Source organism: Colius striatus, chromosome 2, assembly GCF_028858725.1.
Source record: "Colius striatus isolate bColStr4 chromosome 2, bColStr4.1.hap1, whole genome shotgun sequence".
NCBI lineage: Eukaryota > Metazoa > Chordata > Aves > Coliiformes > Coliidae > Colius > Colius striatus.
The window spans coordinates 104,868,966-104,887,658 of NC_084760.1; the positions used below are offsets into that span (position 1 = coordinate 104,868,966).

Here is an 18,693-nt window from a genome sequence, read left to right on the forward strand (position 1 = left end):
ATGATTTACTTTTCTTTAGAAAAGTACTTGCTGACAAGTTTACTTTTAAGTGTCTGGATGAAATCCTGTCCCTGTTTTGTCACTGTTTTTTTGGAGTTTTTACCCAGAAAGTATGGAGTTCGTATTTTCCTGTATTTGATATTGGGGCTTCTTAAAACTAAGTATTTGGTGATGTATCATCACTAAATCATTAACTTTTTTCCTTTAAGGATAAACTTTATCAGTGAGGAAAACACTAAATGACTCCCTCTGCCTAATGCATTACAAATTTGAAATTTGGTTGCTTCAATTAGTTTGCAATTTGTGTTGGATTAAATTTCCAATCAGTCTGAGGTTGAAGGAGGTTACGTTTCAGAGCTTCTCTGTGCCAAGCCCTCCTTGTCTAGATGAATTACTTAAATCAAACCAAAACTTCATACTGTCTCATTTCCCCTTTAATGATGTCTCTGCAAATTGATGAGCATGTTTTTCATGCTTACAAAACATTGGCCAGTAATTGCTTACATCTACTAAACTCTGAACTGACTTGAACTGAAATTTTCCTTCAAGTGGTGTACTAAATTGATCAAAAACTCTTCATTGCCCTCTCCTGGGCGTCTAAGAAAACGCAAGGAGCCTGTGCAAACACTGTGGACAGCAACAAGAGTATGGCATGCATGCATTATTCTGTAGCCTCATTCAAAGAATGATTTGGCTGGAGGTTGTCCTGGTGTGCTGGGGTACGCATGTCTCTATTCTGCATGGCTGTAGCACAGCCACCGCACAATAGGGCTCTGTCACGTCGCAGGGCCGAGCTCTCTGCAAAGACACTGCAGTAATGCTTTGTGCTTGGAGCCTTCAGCAAAGCCACAGAGGCTGGCAGAAGTCATTTCAGTGGCTTGGTGCAGCCTGGTTAAATAGCAATTCCCATAGGAAGGCTTCAAAGATTTGGTAGTTTCTATTAGCTCCATTTATACAGACAGGAAAAAAAAAAAAAGGCAATGAGGCAGAGTGATGTCGCATCAGAGATCCCACAATGAACTGTTGGCACTAAGTTGGAATCCATTATGGAAAACTGGTTCAATGAACATAAAGACCAAGAACAAAAGATTTACTTACTATTTTAGTGGGTTGTTTGTAAAGTCCATGTTCTGTTGAAATAAGTCTCTTCAGCTAGCTTTTGAGGAAGGAAGTATACACTGGTGGGAAAGCACACACCACGGATTCAGGAGAAAGAAGCTGTAGACCCCAGTCGCCTGTGGTCACAATTCATAGGGTCTGGACTAGCTTGCTTCACCTTGTCTTTAAATCTCTGCTTCTCTTTTCCACACAGTAACTTCTGAAAGTGTAATGAGCACATATTTGTAAACCATTTTCAGATAAAAAAAAATAGGCTTAAAACTGTTATGCAGTGAAAACAAATACAGCATCCCAGTGCTACAGTTTCTAAGGCAGCCAAATTACTGTTGGAAATGGAATGGAGGAAAGTATGTGAAAAAGTGTTTTTCTGAGGGATCCCTAGACTCCTTTGCTTTAACTGTAGCTTTCTGTCAGTATATATTTTTCTGTGCTGGTCACTAAAGGCATATTTAAGAGGGGAAACTCACTTACTGTGGTCAGACCAGTGGGTTCAGGTTTTTTTTTTTTTTTCCCAACTGGCTGTGTTGGGAAGAAAAGGGAACAGAAAATAGCTCGTGATATATTGTGTGGAAACTATAATTTACTGTAATCAGACAGCTCCCGTGAAATGTGAGAAGCCTGCATCAATAAGTCCATTTCTCTTTTTTTTTTTGTCCTAGGCTCTCCATTCATAAATCAAGTTCGGAAGAAGGCTCTGTAGGTCAGTATATTTCATTTTATTTGATACTCCTATGGAATTCTTAAGCAGGTTTTGAGTTTTGCTTGTGCTGGAATGTGGAGAACTAAGAGCAGAAATCAGCAGCATTTGTGTGTGCATGAAGGACGAGTCTCAGCAGCTTTAAGTTTGGTGCTGGGCATCTCAGTGATCACCAACCAGCGCTGTTGTGTGAAAAATACACATCTTTTAACTTGTTATTTTGAATTTCAAATGTCTGCATGTTAGATCACTGCTAGCCTATCCGTTTGTATTCTGAAAATTACCACCACCAGTGAATAACTGAGGTTTTTGTTATTTTTCGTCTCGTCGTGCCAGAGTCTCTTCCTTTGTTTCTGAAATATTTTGCATTCTTAAATATGGATTTGTTTTCTATTGTCTTCCACTGTTTTTGGGGTTTTTTTAAACTTGCTGCTATAATTAGTTCATATTGCCATCCTAATTTCTTAGTTGAGCTGTTTGCTCATTGGAGGGAAAAACCTGGAGTGTTTTTTATTTCTTTTTAATGTTTTTCTAGGGCCATTTTTACATAGTCTAAACTTAAGTTTTGTTTCAGGGAGTTGGTAAACCCAGCTCTAGGTCTTCTAAGATAAAATACTGTAGTCACATTCACTGGCACAGTATGAACTATGTTACTTGGAATTTTTCAAAAGCAGAGGGATGAAGTCACAAAATCAGCAGCATTTCTGACAGATCAGGCACAGCATGTTCTCTTGCAGGTGGAATAAACTTTATAGCATGTGCCCTCGTTAATTCAAAAGAACGGAGGTATATGCCCCACCTTGAGCAAGATCATGTATTTCTTTTTTAAAACAAATGATTTATTTCTGGGTCATGAAACCATATGCAGATCTGATATTAATGGACATGGAAACCCAACCTTGGACGGTCCAGGCATTCAGAGAGCAAGAGTCAGATGTAGCTGAGGGTCTCATAAAATTTCTCATGCCAAGAAGCACAATGTACGCTGTGTGTTTGTTAATGTGCCTGTCTGTGTGCATTTATGTATACATGTAAAATGTTTCTTTTCTGGTTGGATATACAAACACATATTAGAAAATTACTTATCTGAGTTGTGGCTTAGGCTACATAATTGTGGTTCAGTTAAAGAGAATAAACTAACAAAACACTTCAAAAACACTTCCAGACTTGACTTTAACGACTCGACAGTTACCAAAATGAATGTAACATATTTTCTGTTTATAATTAAAATACGCAAGTTACTGGCACATCCCAGCCCTCTGTAGCATCAGCAGTTGTAAAAGAATGTGGGTTTCTCTGAAATAGCTACATCAGCATAGTTGTAGTACAGAATGAATCAAGAAAAAAAATTGAGATTTTTTTTTTTTAACTCTTGTTTTCAACTTATTAAATATGACTTAATGCTTGAAAGCTTCTAATTTTCTAACTAATGTTTCTTCTTGAAATTCTTTTCCCTGTTCCCCTCATTCTCCCTCCTCACTTTCCTTTTAGGGAAAGCAGACTGGAAAAAGAAAAATAAGTTTTTTTGGCAGAATTTTCGAAGGAACCAGAAAGGACTAATGAGGCAGACTTCAAAAGGTAAATCTTTTCTTAGAACACACAGCCTATCTTTATAAAATAGAAGGAGCCAGGGACAAAATTGATTTGCAATGATGTGGCAGTTGGGGCTTCGTGGATCTGAAAGTGTCACAGGTTTGGTTCATCGTGACAGGGCTCAGAAAGATGAGTTATAAAAGACTGCAGACATGAGGCTGAGATGCCTTTATTCCTGACTGTCAGTAATGGCACATGTCCGAAGTAATGAGGTTACTGTATAAGTAATATCTGTGAAGGAAGATGATGTTTTGGGGTTTTTTTCCTCACACTGACTTGAGAGAAATGCTGATCTGTTTTAATTAGAAAGATATATCTCCTTTCGTTAGTATTTGGTTGTTTTGACCTGTTTGCTTTAGGCTTGAATGCAACATCTTATTGCAGAAGAAAGTGCTACAAGAAGGAGTAGTAAAAGTGCATCTGGTGACCAGTGCAAATGTAAGATCGATTCCCCTTAAACTGCCAGGTGTCTTTCTCTAGATTTTCTCCAGAACATGCAGCTGTGCATTGCTTTAACTATTTCTCTTCACACAGAAAATTTCTGTTTCCCGATGTGTATCCATTCGATCCTTCTGTCACAGATGCTTCTCCATGTCGCTATGTCTGTGTTTAGACGGATTGTGAAAGATGATGGGAGCCCACTTAGAAGGTCAAAAAGGGGCACATTTACACTCCCAGTTAAGCATCAGTCCTTGCTGGCTTGCAAGTCAAGTTCTAACTGCGCTGATATGCCAAGCACATATAAAGAGGAGAGGTCATGGATCTGAGAGCCCATGTCCATGTGCCAGCTCAGTGGCCTGTTAGATAGTCTGGATAGTCCGCAGCAGAGAACTGCTGGGGCCCAGCACACTGTTGCTGAAAGGGCTGTTCTGGCAGCTGAGTACAGTATTCCTCAGTCCAACACTTTTCTGGCATTAGCACTTTCTCTTGATTCTTGTCTTTCAGGATCAATAACTGCATGATGACAGTAACTTTTTATTTCTCCTTGTCATGCTCTCTAGCTTTCAGTGTCAAAGTAGACTTAGTTTTCTAGTCCTAATTTACTTCTTTTCTGACTCGGTTACTTCCAAATCATTCAGTCCTTTGAGATTGTACTATGAGCCTGCTCTAGGGAGGGTATATTTCTGGCCAGCCAGATACATGTGGAGACCAGACTTCAGAGAACTTGGTAAAATACAGTTTCAAAGTTCCTCCAGTCTATGCATGACGTCTTAGATGTACTTGTTATCCCTGTGCTTTTTCCTCCAGGAGAGGATGTAGGATATGTGGCCAGTGAGATCACGATGAGTGATGAAGAGCGGATCCAGCTGATGATGATGGTCAAAGAGAAGATGATCACCATTGAGGAAGCACTTGCTAGGGTATGATATGTACATACCTCAGTTCCCCTGAGAAAGATGTTTCACAATGTAGGATATACTAATTTGGGGTTTTCATTTGCTCAGAAAACATAGGAGAAGGGGGAGGAAGCCTATTTGTCCGACAGCGTTAGCTGGCATACATTGGATAGCAATTCCTTCAGTTATGGGGAAAACTGAGATTTAGCTCAACTGAAAATGGAGAGTCCAGTGCACAGTAAATTAATCAAATCCTAAAAGTATTTGCTTCTCTCCATTGGCAGTAAATGCTACTAATCAGAGAAGAGCTCAAGTGTAGACGTTTTCATTGCAGGTATAGAAAGTGAGGGAGAGGAGTCTTAGCTGTACTAGCCCATATTTATCACGTCTCTTCATAGGTTTAAGTACTAAAAGGAATGCTTCAAGTTTTGCTGAATTTGCTTTTTTTTTCAGAACACAACTATTTCTTACTATTTTCCTGCTGCTAATGGCTGAAGGGCAGTTCGAAGCCTTTTATTTTCAGCAATTAAGACTTTAAAAAACATTAATGTTTAAGCTAAAATTTCTTCCCCTTCTTTCTTAGCCAAAAAGGTGATGTTTTGCCTTAACAGCCTTTGCGAAAACATGTTTTGGACTTTTTGGCATTGGACATTTCGGTCAACACAGATATCTTTTTTGATAACTACACTGACTGTGCTTCCTTACAAAATCTAAATGTTAGTAAACCACAAGAAAGCCATAAAGTATTGTATTGTGCAGCAATACAACTGAGATTTTAATTGCTCAGGAACCACTGCTTTTGATTTTGTACCCTCATGCAAAATGCAACAATGGAACACGGGATATTCTATTAGGGCTCCATTAGAGATTCAGAGAACATGATTTAGATCACGAACTGGCACTCAGATAAATTTCTGTACTGACATACTACATGTTGAAATAGATTACTCTAGAATATAAACTTACTGTTTAAAGAAAAAATTGCTTTGCTGAGAATCCTAAAATGAAATAAAATTACAAAACTTAAAATTTCCAGTTCCATTGTTGGGAATCCTTTTATTTCTCCTCTGTTAAAAATTGAGGTGGGTTGTTAAACCTAATCTGTAAGGTTCATATATGTATTGATACTATTTCCCTCTAGTCATCTGAGGTACTAAGCAGCAACTTTTTCGTATTGTCAGCTCTTGATCATCTTCTCAACAGTTTGACTCCAGTTGGACTGAGTTTATGTCCTAAGCCTTTCAGTGGAAAAATGGGAAAGGTGGTCTGTTGTTTTAAAATTATAAAAGACACTTCCTAGTCTTTCCTGTGGATCATTTTCTTTATGAAGGAAATTGACAATCTATGATGTTTATTATTCTGTCTGCTATAAACTGTGCCTCTGACATGGGAATGTGTCATTTATGTTTTACCAATGATAATTCATTATAATTTATTATTTACAGATCTCTTCCTTTTAAGAAAAAAAAAATCTCCTTATTGAAACTTCTGATTCTGTGTTAAATCAGTTTATTTCAAACAAGTGAGATGTGCAATGCAAATCTCATTTTTCCAGTTCCACAATGATACAAGGAAAAAAAAAAGCTGGAACATTAACTCTTACTATTTTAATAAAGATTGGTACCTTTGGTGCACTGGAAAATGTTCCCTTTGTCTTTTCAAATTTCAGCTGAAGGAGTATGAAGCCCAGCACAGGCAATCGAGCACCACTGTAGATGCAACGGAATGGCCTGATGGTTCTTACTCAACATTTGATGGGTCTTCCAATTGTAATGTAAGTATTTGCCATTCTGATAGCTCCTCAGTATCATTTCATGTTTATTTTATTGTAGTACAGAAATATCCTGATTTACCTAGTGATCTCCTTAATAGGAAATGTATCGTTTGACCTGTCTGCAGAAAATCTTTAACAAGAATATGAAATCTTGAAGGTCTATTGTCATATACTTTAACAGTCTTATTGTCGGGGTTTTTTTTTCATTGGGGTTTCTTTTTCGTCAGGGTTTCTTTTTTGTCGGAGTTTCTTTTTGGGTTGGTTGATTGGTTTTTAATCTGTCTCTTTGTCACTAAGGTTTTGAAACACAAGTGATCCCAGATAAAAATGCCCTTTCAAAATGCCCAGAAAAGGTTTTTTAGATTGTTTAGATGGTAACTGTCTGGCTTTGTTGATTCATAGTAACTGAGAAGTAGGATTTCTAGAGGCCTTCCTAGCCCTTGTTGATACATTCCACATGAAGGCCTGGCTAAGTCCTGGATGCTTTCAAACAGTTCAATCTGTGCGTTTGCTAACTCTTATCTGAGAGAGTTTCAGCTTTTGCCAGATCTATAAGCAGGAAGTCAGCTTTCGTCCCTCATTTTTACTTCGGAGCTGTTTAGCTTCTGTTGTTTTTATGGGCACCAGACAGTCTTTGTGTCATGCCATACTGAATTAATTAATTTTTCCTTCCAAATATCTTCATTCTCACTGAGTAGTTTATTCCACTTCATTTCTCTAATTGGAAGTTCACATATAAATCTTAGAGAGGAACATATTTGGCTGTCAAATCCAAGCTCTTTGTAACCCATATAATTGAATCATAGGCTTTTTGAGACCACTGATTGATTTATTTATTTTATTGTCAATGGAATTTCCTGCTAACTGCAGCAGACAGTTGGCTTCTCCTCCCTAAATGAAAAGAGGAATGCTATGTCATTTTATGAGATGTTTAAAATATTTTGTAGTGGAGGAAGATTTTCTTGTTTGTATTAAGAAATCCCAAACCTGACCATCTTTAGCGAGATGGGAGTAGAGGGGGACTGATGTTTCCTTATGCTCTGTTCTGATGTATCAGAAATGTGCAAAGAATAGAGAAGAAAGGATCCTGACTCTTCTGCACTGATTGTCTTATCCGATTGAAAGATGTCTTGATCTTTTCTTCATTAGTATTATAGCCTGATTTTTCCCCTCTTAAGGCCTTTGGCTGAGGTACATATAGAAGTCTCAAAACTCTCATTTACTGTGGTCAAATCTCAGAAGGATATTGAATTTCTCTCTTAAATCTTCTGATAGCAGCTTATGCTTGTGTTAAAGTTACTGAAAGCTGTGTATACTTCTGAGGACTGAACATGATTCAGTGTTTCCTCCCTAATGGAACAACTTGGCACCGTTTCTCTGAAATTGTTTTCCTAAGCCATCTTTGCACCTTCAGCCAAGAGCTCTATTGCCTCTCTTTGCTGTTCCGATAGGATTTGAACCATCTTCCTGGTAACTTCACTGAGGGATCTCTATTCCATTATTGTAAGAAGCCTCTCAAGATTTTTGCCCTTGCCCTAATTTTTACCCTGGTTAATGGAACAGAACCTGTGAAACTGCTTGCCTTCAAGGAAAAAGCAGATTATTTGCAGAAATAAAACTTCGTATTAGCTTGGCTTCTTTTTTGTGGACAAGAAAGAAACAAGGGTTCTAGGGTTAACTGGGCTGAAAGACTTTGCCTATGACTGACATGCAAGAGAGAAAACCAAACAGTGCAAAGTACCAGATAGATCTAGAGATAGTGTGTATGTTCACCCAGGCTGTTTTGTCAAAGGACATCTTTGAATCTAAAATGACCAGTTTTTGAGATGTGCGAAGAGTATTCTGTTTTCAAGCTCTGTCTTTTTCAAGTGGTTTGACTTTCAGTGCTATTTGTGTGATTTATACGCTGCAAATTTGGCGTCTCAACTTAAACCTACCCCACTCATTTTATAGAGGCGATGAAGTAAAGATGTTTTTCCATATATTAAAAAAATTCTGTTAAGTAGCCTTCTAGCTTCAGAAAGTAATTGAAAATATGAGTCACTGAAATTGAAGTTTATGGTTTGAATTAAAGCTCTTTGGGCAATAGCTCTTCTGTTGGCATTTTTTCTGGGTTTTTTTTTTTTTTCAGTCTCAGGGCCAAATTGTTACTAGGCAGTTTTTAATGGAACATTCTGATCATGCTTGATCATTTTGTAAACATTTTGTACACACAAATGATAAAAATAAATTGCAGGATAATTGCAGATTGAGGGAATTTAAGAAAAGAGTCATTTTTAGTTTACTTGATTTGTTTGGTAACCTTAGGGATTAAAGAATCACAGGATGGTCGTGGGGGTTGGAAGACACCGCTAAAGATCATCTAATCTCACCCCCTGCTAAAGCAGGTCCACCTTAATCAGATCCCACAGGAACACATCCAGGCAGGTTTGGAAACCTCCAGAGAAGGAGACTCCACACCCTCCCTGGGTAGCCTGTGCCAGGTTTTCCTCACCCTCACAGGAAGGAAGATTTTCGTCATGTTCAAGTGGATCTTCCTGTACTCCAGCTTCTGCCTTTTACACCTAAAGAAGCATCAAGGCACCAGTGTAACAGCTTCCTTGGTTTTTATTTATCTTTGCAGGCAGAGACCTGCTGGTAGATAGGAGGACTTTTGAGGATGAATCACTAGGTTTTTGTGGAGAATCTTGATCTAGTTTTGTCCAGTTTGCTACATTTTGGGAACGGAAAAAAAGATAATGTCAAAGCAATAAGAGAATCTAGAAGTTAAGACTTTTAAGTCAACTCTGTCCAAGGCATAAGAACACCAACCAAAAAAAAACCATCTAAAAGGCAAGTATCATTAATTGCTGCTGTTTTCCTTCTTAGGAAAGAAAACATCCCACTTTTTTAAAAAAAAAGCTTGTATAACTGTCATGTGCTTGTGACTAACTTCACTGGAGTTGATCCTTAACTCATTTTAAGGATTGATTTAAGGATTCTTTTTCCCAGCTCCTCTTCTTTTAAATTGCTGTTCCAGGAAATGCAAAATTGCACTTCATACCCTTAGAAAACTAAACCCTAAAGATGAACCACAAAGATTTGAAGAGTCATCATTTCAGCATCAAAAGAGAGGCTTCCTGATGTCATTGTTGTGCTGTTAATTGTATGTACTGTTTGTTTGCTTTTAAGAAAGAAACAAACAAAGGCTTTGCCAAGTTAGTAGGTGACTTGGTTCTTTGCCACTTGAGAGCAGTTTGAAGCTTTCAATCTCACTTCTGTGGTCCCTTTGTTTCACAACAAAGTATGTGTGTTATTTATATAGTAATGTGGGAATTCAGTTGAAACTGTTTGTCTTTTTAGTCAGATGTGTCAAAAGTCTAAAATGCCTCATCATTTTTTTACAAATTTATTTATGAATATTTATATTTCATCTTTGTTGGAATGAAGGCTGCTCACAGTTAACATCAGACAAGCCTTCATTGCCTTGTGCCAAGCACTGGGATATAAAACAGGTGCAGATTACAAATGGGTCCCTTTTTGGATTTTAGATAAGGGCCTGTTTGTCCTCAGGAGTCAGAAAGTCCAGGGAAAGAGAGGATTTCAAAATTGTATTGCGTTCTTTACACTGAGGTGTCTTTTATGCTTCTTAAAGATAGAAGTTCGTTTGATAAGTTTGGGGGGCTGAAATTCTCAATTCATCTCAAACAGGGCTGCTTCATCCCCAGAGCCACACTGGTACAGCTCCAGCCCATCACAGAGGACCAGCATTAAGAGAAATCAGTATAAATCCTTTCATGTGCCCTCTGCTAATTAGTACCAGTTGCCATGTTTGGTGGGGAAGTAGGGGAAAGGAGAGAAGCAGGAAGGAGGTTGTGAGAGAAGTGTGTGTCATACATATGCTGCCACTGAAACAAACCACTAATTAGCTAAACAAATAATTTCTGTAGATGGAAATTAAATGAAGTTGTAATTACCTCTGGACTGCACTGTTTTGTTGGCCTCGTAGGGCTTCTGTGTTTTGATTTTGGTCATCAGGTAATGGTCAGCCATACAGAGCTCATTAATGTGAGCTTCCAGGTAGTGTAGCCAGCCTTGGTTTGAAGCATGCTGCAGTGAGCTGTGCCACTCTCCCCCGAAACCTCCCCACCTGCCACATGTGCCCTTAGAAGCCTCAGGAGAGAGGATATAACATTTATAAGTGGGGAGATCAAAACCAGCATCTCCCTCCAAAAGTATTGCCCACAGGTGGCCAGTGGAAAGCCCTCAGAGCTGTTTTAACTCTTGCCTTCCCAACACTTCTTTATCCAAGACTGTCAGGGTGACACTGTTACCAGTAGGAAACTGTCACCCAATTTGTTTTCGCTGAGGACAGGAACAGTTGTGCAGAACTGGAGGTGTGTCGTGTACATCGGTGTCTGTGGGAGGCAAGACTCTCTTTTTCATTGCTGCCCTTTCCTGTCTTCTGTCAGTCTGCTTTGTAGCAGATGGCATAAAAACAAGTCCATGCAGCAACAGCTCTGGCTGGAATGAGATAATCATTTGTTGCTTCCCTTCTTCTTATTGTTTCCTGAGTCAATTTACCAAGCCGTTAAATGGGATGAAAGTTGGGGTGTACAGTACTGAGTTTGTGTCTCCTGCCAGTGTCAAAGGCAGAATAACAGATGAGAATAGACCTTGGGTTGTATTAATTTCAATCTGAGAGATGCTGAAGCTGTTGAATGGGGATTGTATTACCTGTGGTATAGAACTGGCTATCACAAAAGATTAAGTGTGACAGAATTATCTCTGACTCGCGATAGTCATTACTGTGGTGTTTGCTAAGTGTGAAGAGTAGGAAGAAAAGCAGTAATTACAGTATAACTTCTGTAGCACCAATTACCTCAAGAATAACTCAAAGGTCAATGACAGAAAATCCGCATTATCCAGGGTTATACCGTATTTCAGTGGTTCAAATTGTGGCTGCTTTCAAAATACAGCAACCTTAAAATTCATTTGTATTCATGTTACTGATGGATTCTTAAAATGTTTAACCATTTGTTAACATCATGATTGCTCATATAACAAGACAGTAAACAGGAAAAAGCCCTTTTGGTAAGTTTTTAGTTGAACTTTTTAGAGCTAGGCTTAAAGACAGTGCCTGTTGGGAATTGGAATTGGATATCAATGGACATGAGGTTATGATGAGGTCTTTTTAATTTAAACAGTAGTCTTTAAGCTGAAGCAACATGGACACTTTGAACGTTTTGAAAGCTATGTATCACGTTATCCCTATTTTTGCCGTTGTCACAGGACTTACCATTTTTTGTAAGGTTTGGGTTTTTTTTCCTCCGTGACAGGCTAAAGGATGGAAAGGGATGTTTTGACGTTTCAATTCTTGGAGAGCTTGTTGCCACCTCCAGGCCCTGTGTGTTCTTTGAAGTATGGGAAGGAAGCTGATCCTGAGCAGGGCTATGAATGAATGCAGAACTTTTGTTGTTGCTCCAAAGAGTCTAGTGACCCAATATCGCTTAAGATTTCCTGAAAGGCACTGATGTGCCTCATTGTACCAAATGGTATATTTATTATTGCTATCTGTATTCCTATAATACTGTCAGTGAGAGTTATGATGAATAGCCTATAAAAAGACATGACTTGAAAATGATAGCGCTAAATTCCCACACTGTGTGCCTACCACAGGGAACTGTCCTGGCAGGTAGTGACTGCCCTCCTTTTCCAGTGATCTCAGGAACAATGTCCAGCACCTCTCAGTGAAAAGCAGTAGCAGAAACATTACAGCATATTTTGTTATGATCTCTCTCCTCTCTCTATTCAAGCAGAAGAATGGGGTTTCCTCACGGGTATAGTAATACAAAAGCTTTCATGAGAGAAACACAAATTGTCACTATAGTTACCCAGGACACAACACAGTTTTAAGTAAGGTCAGTGATGTGGATTGATGATGGTAAAACAGGAGACCATCAATGAGTTATATATTCTGTTTTGTAAAACCCTGTAAAGAGTTTTTCACCTTTTTGGTCTGAAATTTCCCAGAATGCTTTGGAATTTTCAGGAGAAATGCATTTATTTTGGAATAAAACCATATTATTTCTTTAAGTATTATTTAACATGCAAGACCTGCCCATGTTGTCAACAGATACAACTTGGCTAGGTTTGTGTACATAGTGGAACTAAACATTGTCATCGCAGGATTGTACCGAGCTCCCGGCAGTAATGTAGCCCAAGTAAACCTGCTGCTCACTGCGGATATGAAGACTGGATGCAATTAGTCTGTAATAAGATCTCTTGAGAAAAATCTTCCTGCTATCATGACTCAGAGAAGAGAGCTTACAGTAACGCACAGGCAATGACTGTAATTAAGCATGTTCATAACCACTTCTGTTTTGACTGCATTTAGACAAGTCCTGTTGACTTACTTTACCACTAAATGTTTCACAGAATCGCAGAATCTCAGGGGTTGGAAGGGGCTTCAAAAGATCATCTAGTCCAACCCTCCTTCCAGAGCAGAACTACCTATAGTAGGTCACATACGAACTCATGTAGGTGGGTTTTGAATGTCCCCAGAGAAGGAGACTCCACAACCCATCTGGGCAGCCTGTTCCAGTGCTCCCTCACCTGAACAGTGAAGCTTTTCCTTATGTTTCTTTGGAACCTCTTGTGTTCCTGCTTGTACCTGTAGGCCCTTGTCTTATCATTGAACATCACTGAGAACAGCCTGGCTCCATCCTCCTGACACTCACCCTTCATGCATTTGTAAACATTCATGAGATCACCCCCCCAGTCTCCTCCAAGCTGAAGAGCCCCAGCTCCCTCAACATTTCATCATAAGTGAGATGCTCCACTCCCTTCACCATCTTGGTGGTCTTGTGCTGAACTCTCTCCAGCAGCTCCCTGTTCTTCTTCAACTGAGGGGCCCAGAACTGTACAGAATATTCCAGATGTAGTCTCACAAGGGCAGAGTAGAAGGGGAGAAGAACCTCTCTCGGCCAGCAGGAGATGCTGTAATCCATACTATGGTTTCCTCGTCCTAATCTTTTCTGAGACCAAGCCCATTAAATTGGAACAAAGCCTTGCTCAGTTTAAGAACTAGCAGTCTCAAAAGCCATGTGTTTTGCTGCCCTATTTGACAGACCCAAGCTGAATAATCTTTACTTGTGGCACAAAAGAACATTTTAATTGCCCTTCTGTCATTTTACCACTTGCCCCCCTACCCCTGCTGCTGATGTTTCCTTCCTTGTGCTTAGGACAGCAACATTAATTGTTTGATTGCTTGAACATACTATAAGAATAAGTAACGTAAGTTGCTACATCCTTTACTAAAGGTCTCTCATTCTGGGGTCTTTTTTGTCTTATTCTGATTGGAATTTCACTGTATTTCGTGTATTGCTGTTCTACCTTTGGTTTTCCAAAACGCAGGGAGGTTGGTTTCCAGTGCCAGTGATGTACTCAATTAATTAGTAGTAAAGCCTACACCAAAGAATATGAGTTCTCCCCAGACTCTCCTAGCCGTGCCAAAACACAAGATGCAGTTGAGCCTTGTTGGAGACTCTTGCTTCCCATGTGTAGAGGAGTCTGCAGGAGGATTGGAAAGGAATGCTGTATTGTAACAGATACAGAATAATGTAATGCAGATCTTCGTTCTGCCACATACACCTCTGACAAGTGGTACATGAGTACAGTTGTAATGTCATTAAAATTAATTATGCTCATCAATGAGAGAAACACTTTGCCATGAGGAAATGTGTCTGGCTTGCAGATGCAAACATCGTCAGTGTGCTTCTCAAAATGATTTGGCTAAGACCTGGAAACAGTTAACATCTAGGAATTTGCCTAAGCAGCTATTCTAGTATCAAGACAGACCTCCTGGGAGAATTAAATTTTTGTGCTCTCGTTACTCATGACAAATATTTCCCACTAATTTCAGCAAGCAGTGTCGTCACCAGTTAATGTGTAATATATCTTTCACCAAAGTAGCCATTGGATGCTCCTTTGATTTCCTTGTAAGTAATCACAGACCAAACTTAGACATAGTTACCTGAGGGGCTGACACTCCCACTGTCCTGACTTCAACAGCTCTTGCAGTTCATGCACTTGTAGATAATTATGTAAAGTAGCAGAAACATTTGTGACCTCTGTTAATTCTCCTAAAAATTAACATGATGTGAATTATCACATCTGAGTTTCACGCGGTTCTTTATAAACAGCCTCCGCAAGGATTAGAAGTTTGCGAAACTTTCTTGATGAAACCCAAAGCCTTCAAAACTTAAATTGCAAAGCCCCAAACTTAGATCAGTTTCACTCACAGCCATGAACTTTTAGGGGAATCTGGGTTACATTTCAAGGAAGCCGCTGTCATGTGTCACTTGATGTAGGCTGGTATGTTATTGAAATTGGAGAACACTAACTGGTTTTATCTGAAGCTTAGATTTTTCCATAGGGTTTTAGATTAGAGTTTTGAGGCTGAAGTAATTCAAGGATAAGAACCCAGCTACAATACACCAGTAAAAATAGTTTACATGACTGCTGTGGGATATAAAAGCTGTGTATAGTGAGTAGTACAAAGATGGAGAAATTGAAAAAGGATATTTGGCTAGGTGGTTCCTTAAAATCAGCCAGTCATCAAAGGAAGTAAATGTTTGGTCCCACTGTGATTTCACTGTGTGATTGATCTGCGGCCAATCCAGATTAACTGGCCATTGGTGGTGTGGTCCTGAGTAAGGGGAATCTTTTCTTGGTTTAAAGAACGTGCTGTTATGATTTGCCTTAGCTATTGGTTTCCACCACTGGATAGCAGTGCTCAATATTAGTAGAAGTTTTGGTCTGTGTTTTCTTGTGCTGAGAAGAAATTCTCCAAATTTTTGATTCTTCCCGTAATTTGAGATTAGGTATGGTTGAATATAAGAGGAGTGCCAACCTACCTGGAGTCTGTTTATTAGGAGGGAATGTCTGAGCCCAGCCTAGGAGAAGTTGAAATTCACAGTACAACGCTTCATAAAACTGCAGTGTGTCTAATTCTAGACCAGTGAGATTTCTGAATTAAACATCATTTGCCTCCCAAGCTTTTATTGATGTTCTTTTTGTAGCACTGAAACTACAAAGGGGAAAGGGGAAAAAAAGGGTATCTAAGTTCACTAATTTAAAAAACATTTCAGCAAGGTTTATTTTTTTGTCTAATTAGCCCCTTATAAAGGAAAATTCTCAGGGGGACTTTTTGTCAAAAGCATTAAAAACTGAAAATAAAAAAGCCTGGTAAAGGACTTAAGTTGTATTTCCTATAGACACAGCCTCCACTCTAGCGGTCGTGTTTGAGGGTCAGTCTTCGTCCTGGCTTTGCAGAGGTTCTCTGTGTTTTTTTCTTTTACTGAAATTCCATAGACAGTAATTAAGGAACTGGGGGCCAGCAAGAGGTCAGCAAGCCTTCGTCAGTGAAAACAGGGATTGTTTGCCATGTACAACACTCCCTTTTTTCCTTGTGGTGAATAGAAGATTTGCTTAGAGCTGATGACTTATGCCTTTCTTGCAAGTTATGCAGCTAGCGAGTAACTGGGGGAATCAATCAGTGAGCAGAAAACAGCTAATTGAGTCCAGCATCACGCTTTTTTCTCCTTTACATATTCGGCGCTGGAATCGGAGCCAGTTCGGTGTCTGATAACGTAACTCAAGAGAAGAGGCATTTTGTGTGCAGGATTCGGAGCGAATACAATACTTAAGAAGAAGGGTCTGCTCCTAAATTTTAGGGTTACGAAGCTGACAGCAGTTGAGAACTCGGGGGAAATTACTTGAAACTGAGCTTTAGGCCTATAAATGCCGAAGCTGGTAAGTCACTGAGCGTGCAATGTGCTGTGGAGAGGATGTGACTCCTGTTTCAGAGAGGGAGAAAGAGAAAAGGCTTTTGTGGTTATTCTTAGGCACAGCACAGCATGCATAGCTTTTCTCAGTTCTGCTCTTCCTTTCCTTGAGCTTTTAAGTTCTTTTCTGTTCTATTTTCCTCTCTGTGACTTTATCCCGGCTAATATTTATTTTTTTTTAAAGTTAGAATGGTTGGGTTTTTGTTGGGTTTAAAGCCTGTTAGAGAGAAAGCAGAAAGGACACGTGTAGCCACGTCTCCTATAGGGCTAAAGAGCCAAATCTTTTTGCATTTACTGTGGAGCTTATAGTTCTGAAGTGAGCTAGCCAAGGCTGGGGGATGAGATGTGATATGCCTACAAGTCTGAATGTGTCTTTTTGCCTCACTTTGCTGAACAAGAATCGTCTGATAGCCAAAAATAAGTGCAGTTTTGGCTTAATGAGCTATTAAGAGAGTTCCTTGTTTCTTAGATGGGAAGTTTCCTAGAAATTTCACTTTGGGGCTGAATTATTACTGGGCATAAAATGAATTGTAAAATTTTGACATCTCTCTCAGTAACTTTGCACAGCTTATGCAAAAGTTACATATGTTTTTGTTTATGGAGCTGTAACAGATTAATTAGTTATGATAGCTTTAACTAGATATCATCCTAGTGTTTCTTAAACATTTTTATTAGGGTCTGGCTAGCAGGCTTTGCCTATCTCATGCATTATAAGGGCTGCTGCTATAACCTTCAAGTGTCTCCAAACATAGTCCTGCTGAAAGCTAACTACTTAGTTCTAGTTTACATTTTGCCAATTAATTCTAAGTACCCTAATAAATATCGTTTTCTGTCTGTGTATGTGTGAAACACTGATTCAATGCTGAAGGTTAGGATTGTTATTTTTATGGTGGTGTGTGAAATGGGCTGGGTGTTAAGAGAGTGGTAGAGCAAGGCGTGTGCCCTGCCTCCAGAGCAGGCAGCAGCAGGCAGCAAAGAGACTGCGTGAGAAAAGAGAGAGAGAAAGCGGGTACTGGGAGCAGAACTGCAGAGCTCCTTGAATATCAAAGAATGTGTGCTAATTTCCTATTTGTTCCTGAACAAATAGGCTTTTTACTTTCATCTTATGTCTGTTCTTCAGAGGGGCACAAGTAGGAAAAGTTTTCAAAGCAGAACAGATGTTGGAGGTGACAGAGGGAATTGATCTCTCCTGGATTTGAGAGCATCTTCGTAGGTTTGTGGGCCAGGTTTGTTAGTGGCAAAAAGCTGGGTGGTGTGGATGAGTCTTGGCCTCTCCATAGTTTTCCAGCCGTGTGTGGTACGTGGTGACTGCAGTCCTCTGAATGCAGTCCTTGGTATTTCCAGATGCTGTTAATTTAGTCCCTGTTTCCCTGTAGTCCTCCTTGCATTTGTGCAGCCGAGCTCTCCAAGCTGGCGTGTTTCCGCACCGTGAGAGCATTGCAGATGTGTCAGGGATGCACTTGCTCCAAGCAGCACAGGGAGAGGCGGCTCCTCCTGGCCAGCCCCGCCAAGGGGGCCCTGCAGGCTTTGCCGGGTCCCCGGCAGCCTGCACGGACCCTGCGCTCCCTTTAAAGCGAACGCGATTCCTGTGCATTGGCTTTGGCCGATTTGTTATGGTCTAAGGCTGTGGAGCCAGCTGTCTGCAATCTGATGTAATGTTGCCCTGGAAACTAGAAATGAAACACTTAAGCATTCGCCACAGAATTACTACATACAGCATTAGCCAAAATAATTAAAAGTTGAGCCATATGGGCTTTCGGATGGAAAAATTTGGAGCAGAGGAGATGGAAGTTCAGTTGTTCCTATTTGCAGTACTGCAAATCCGTTTGTTTTCCCCTCGGAGCATGGGGAGAGGCCTGCTCTTGGCGGGGCGGTGCGGTGCGTGGGGGGACAGAGAGATGGAGAGGCTGTGTTACTGGTGTGTTAACGACGCCCAGGCTTGGCCGAAGCGGACGGCCGTGTGCCAGCGGCCTGGAGGAGTTGGTGGAGTGGGGTGCAGCATGGTCTTCTCTCGTGGAGAGCCTTCAGCCCAGCCTCTTGCAGACCTGTCACTCCCTCTTTAACGGACTCTATCTACCATTTTGCCACGTGCCACACACTGAAGACATTGTTAAGGGGGAAGAAGGTGAGAGGGGAGCTGGCAGCTGGCTGTGTCGAGGGCCCGTGGCAAGATCTGGCTGCTAGAGCAATTCAGGAAGCCATTTTCCCAGCCTGCCATGCATTGGGGTGATTTTCCCATCTGAAGTCAGGGACAGCCACCAAAAAGAAAAGGAATTTGGTCACTGTGGAAGCAGGGAGGGTAGAATAGGTCAGGGAAGTCAAAGCATTGAAGTTCAGTCATTTCCA

At 40.2% G+C, this 18,693-nt stretch overlaps 1 protein-coding gene across 3 annotated transcripts in view; it reads left to right on the plus strand.

The window, feature by feature from the left end:
- SASH1 (SAM and SH3 domain containing 1) overlaps positions 1-18,693 on the plus strand; it is a 558,296-nt gene that overhangs the window by 505,284 nt on the left and 34,319 nt on the right. For 2 of the 3 annotated variants that reach the window (XM_061991675.1, XM_061991678.1), the window contains exons 5-8: positions 1,779-1,819; positions 3,308-3,394; positions 4,658-4,770; positions 6,416-6,520. In XM_061991675.1, coding sequence (XP_061847659.1) covers positions 1,779-1,819; positions 3,308-3,394; positions 4,658-4,770; positions 6,416-6,520 — 346 coding nt within the window. The remainder of the gene's footprint in view (positions 1-1,778; positions 1,820-3,307; positions 3,395-4,657; positions 4,771-6,415; positions 6,521-18,693) is intronic. The other variant, XM_061991677.1, reaches the window with a different exon arrangement.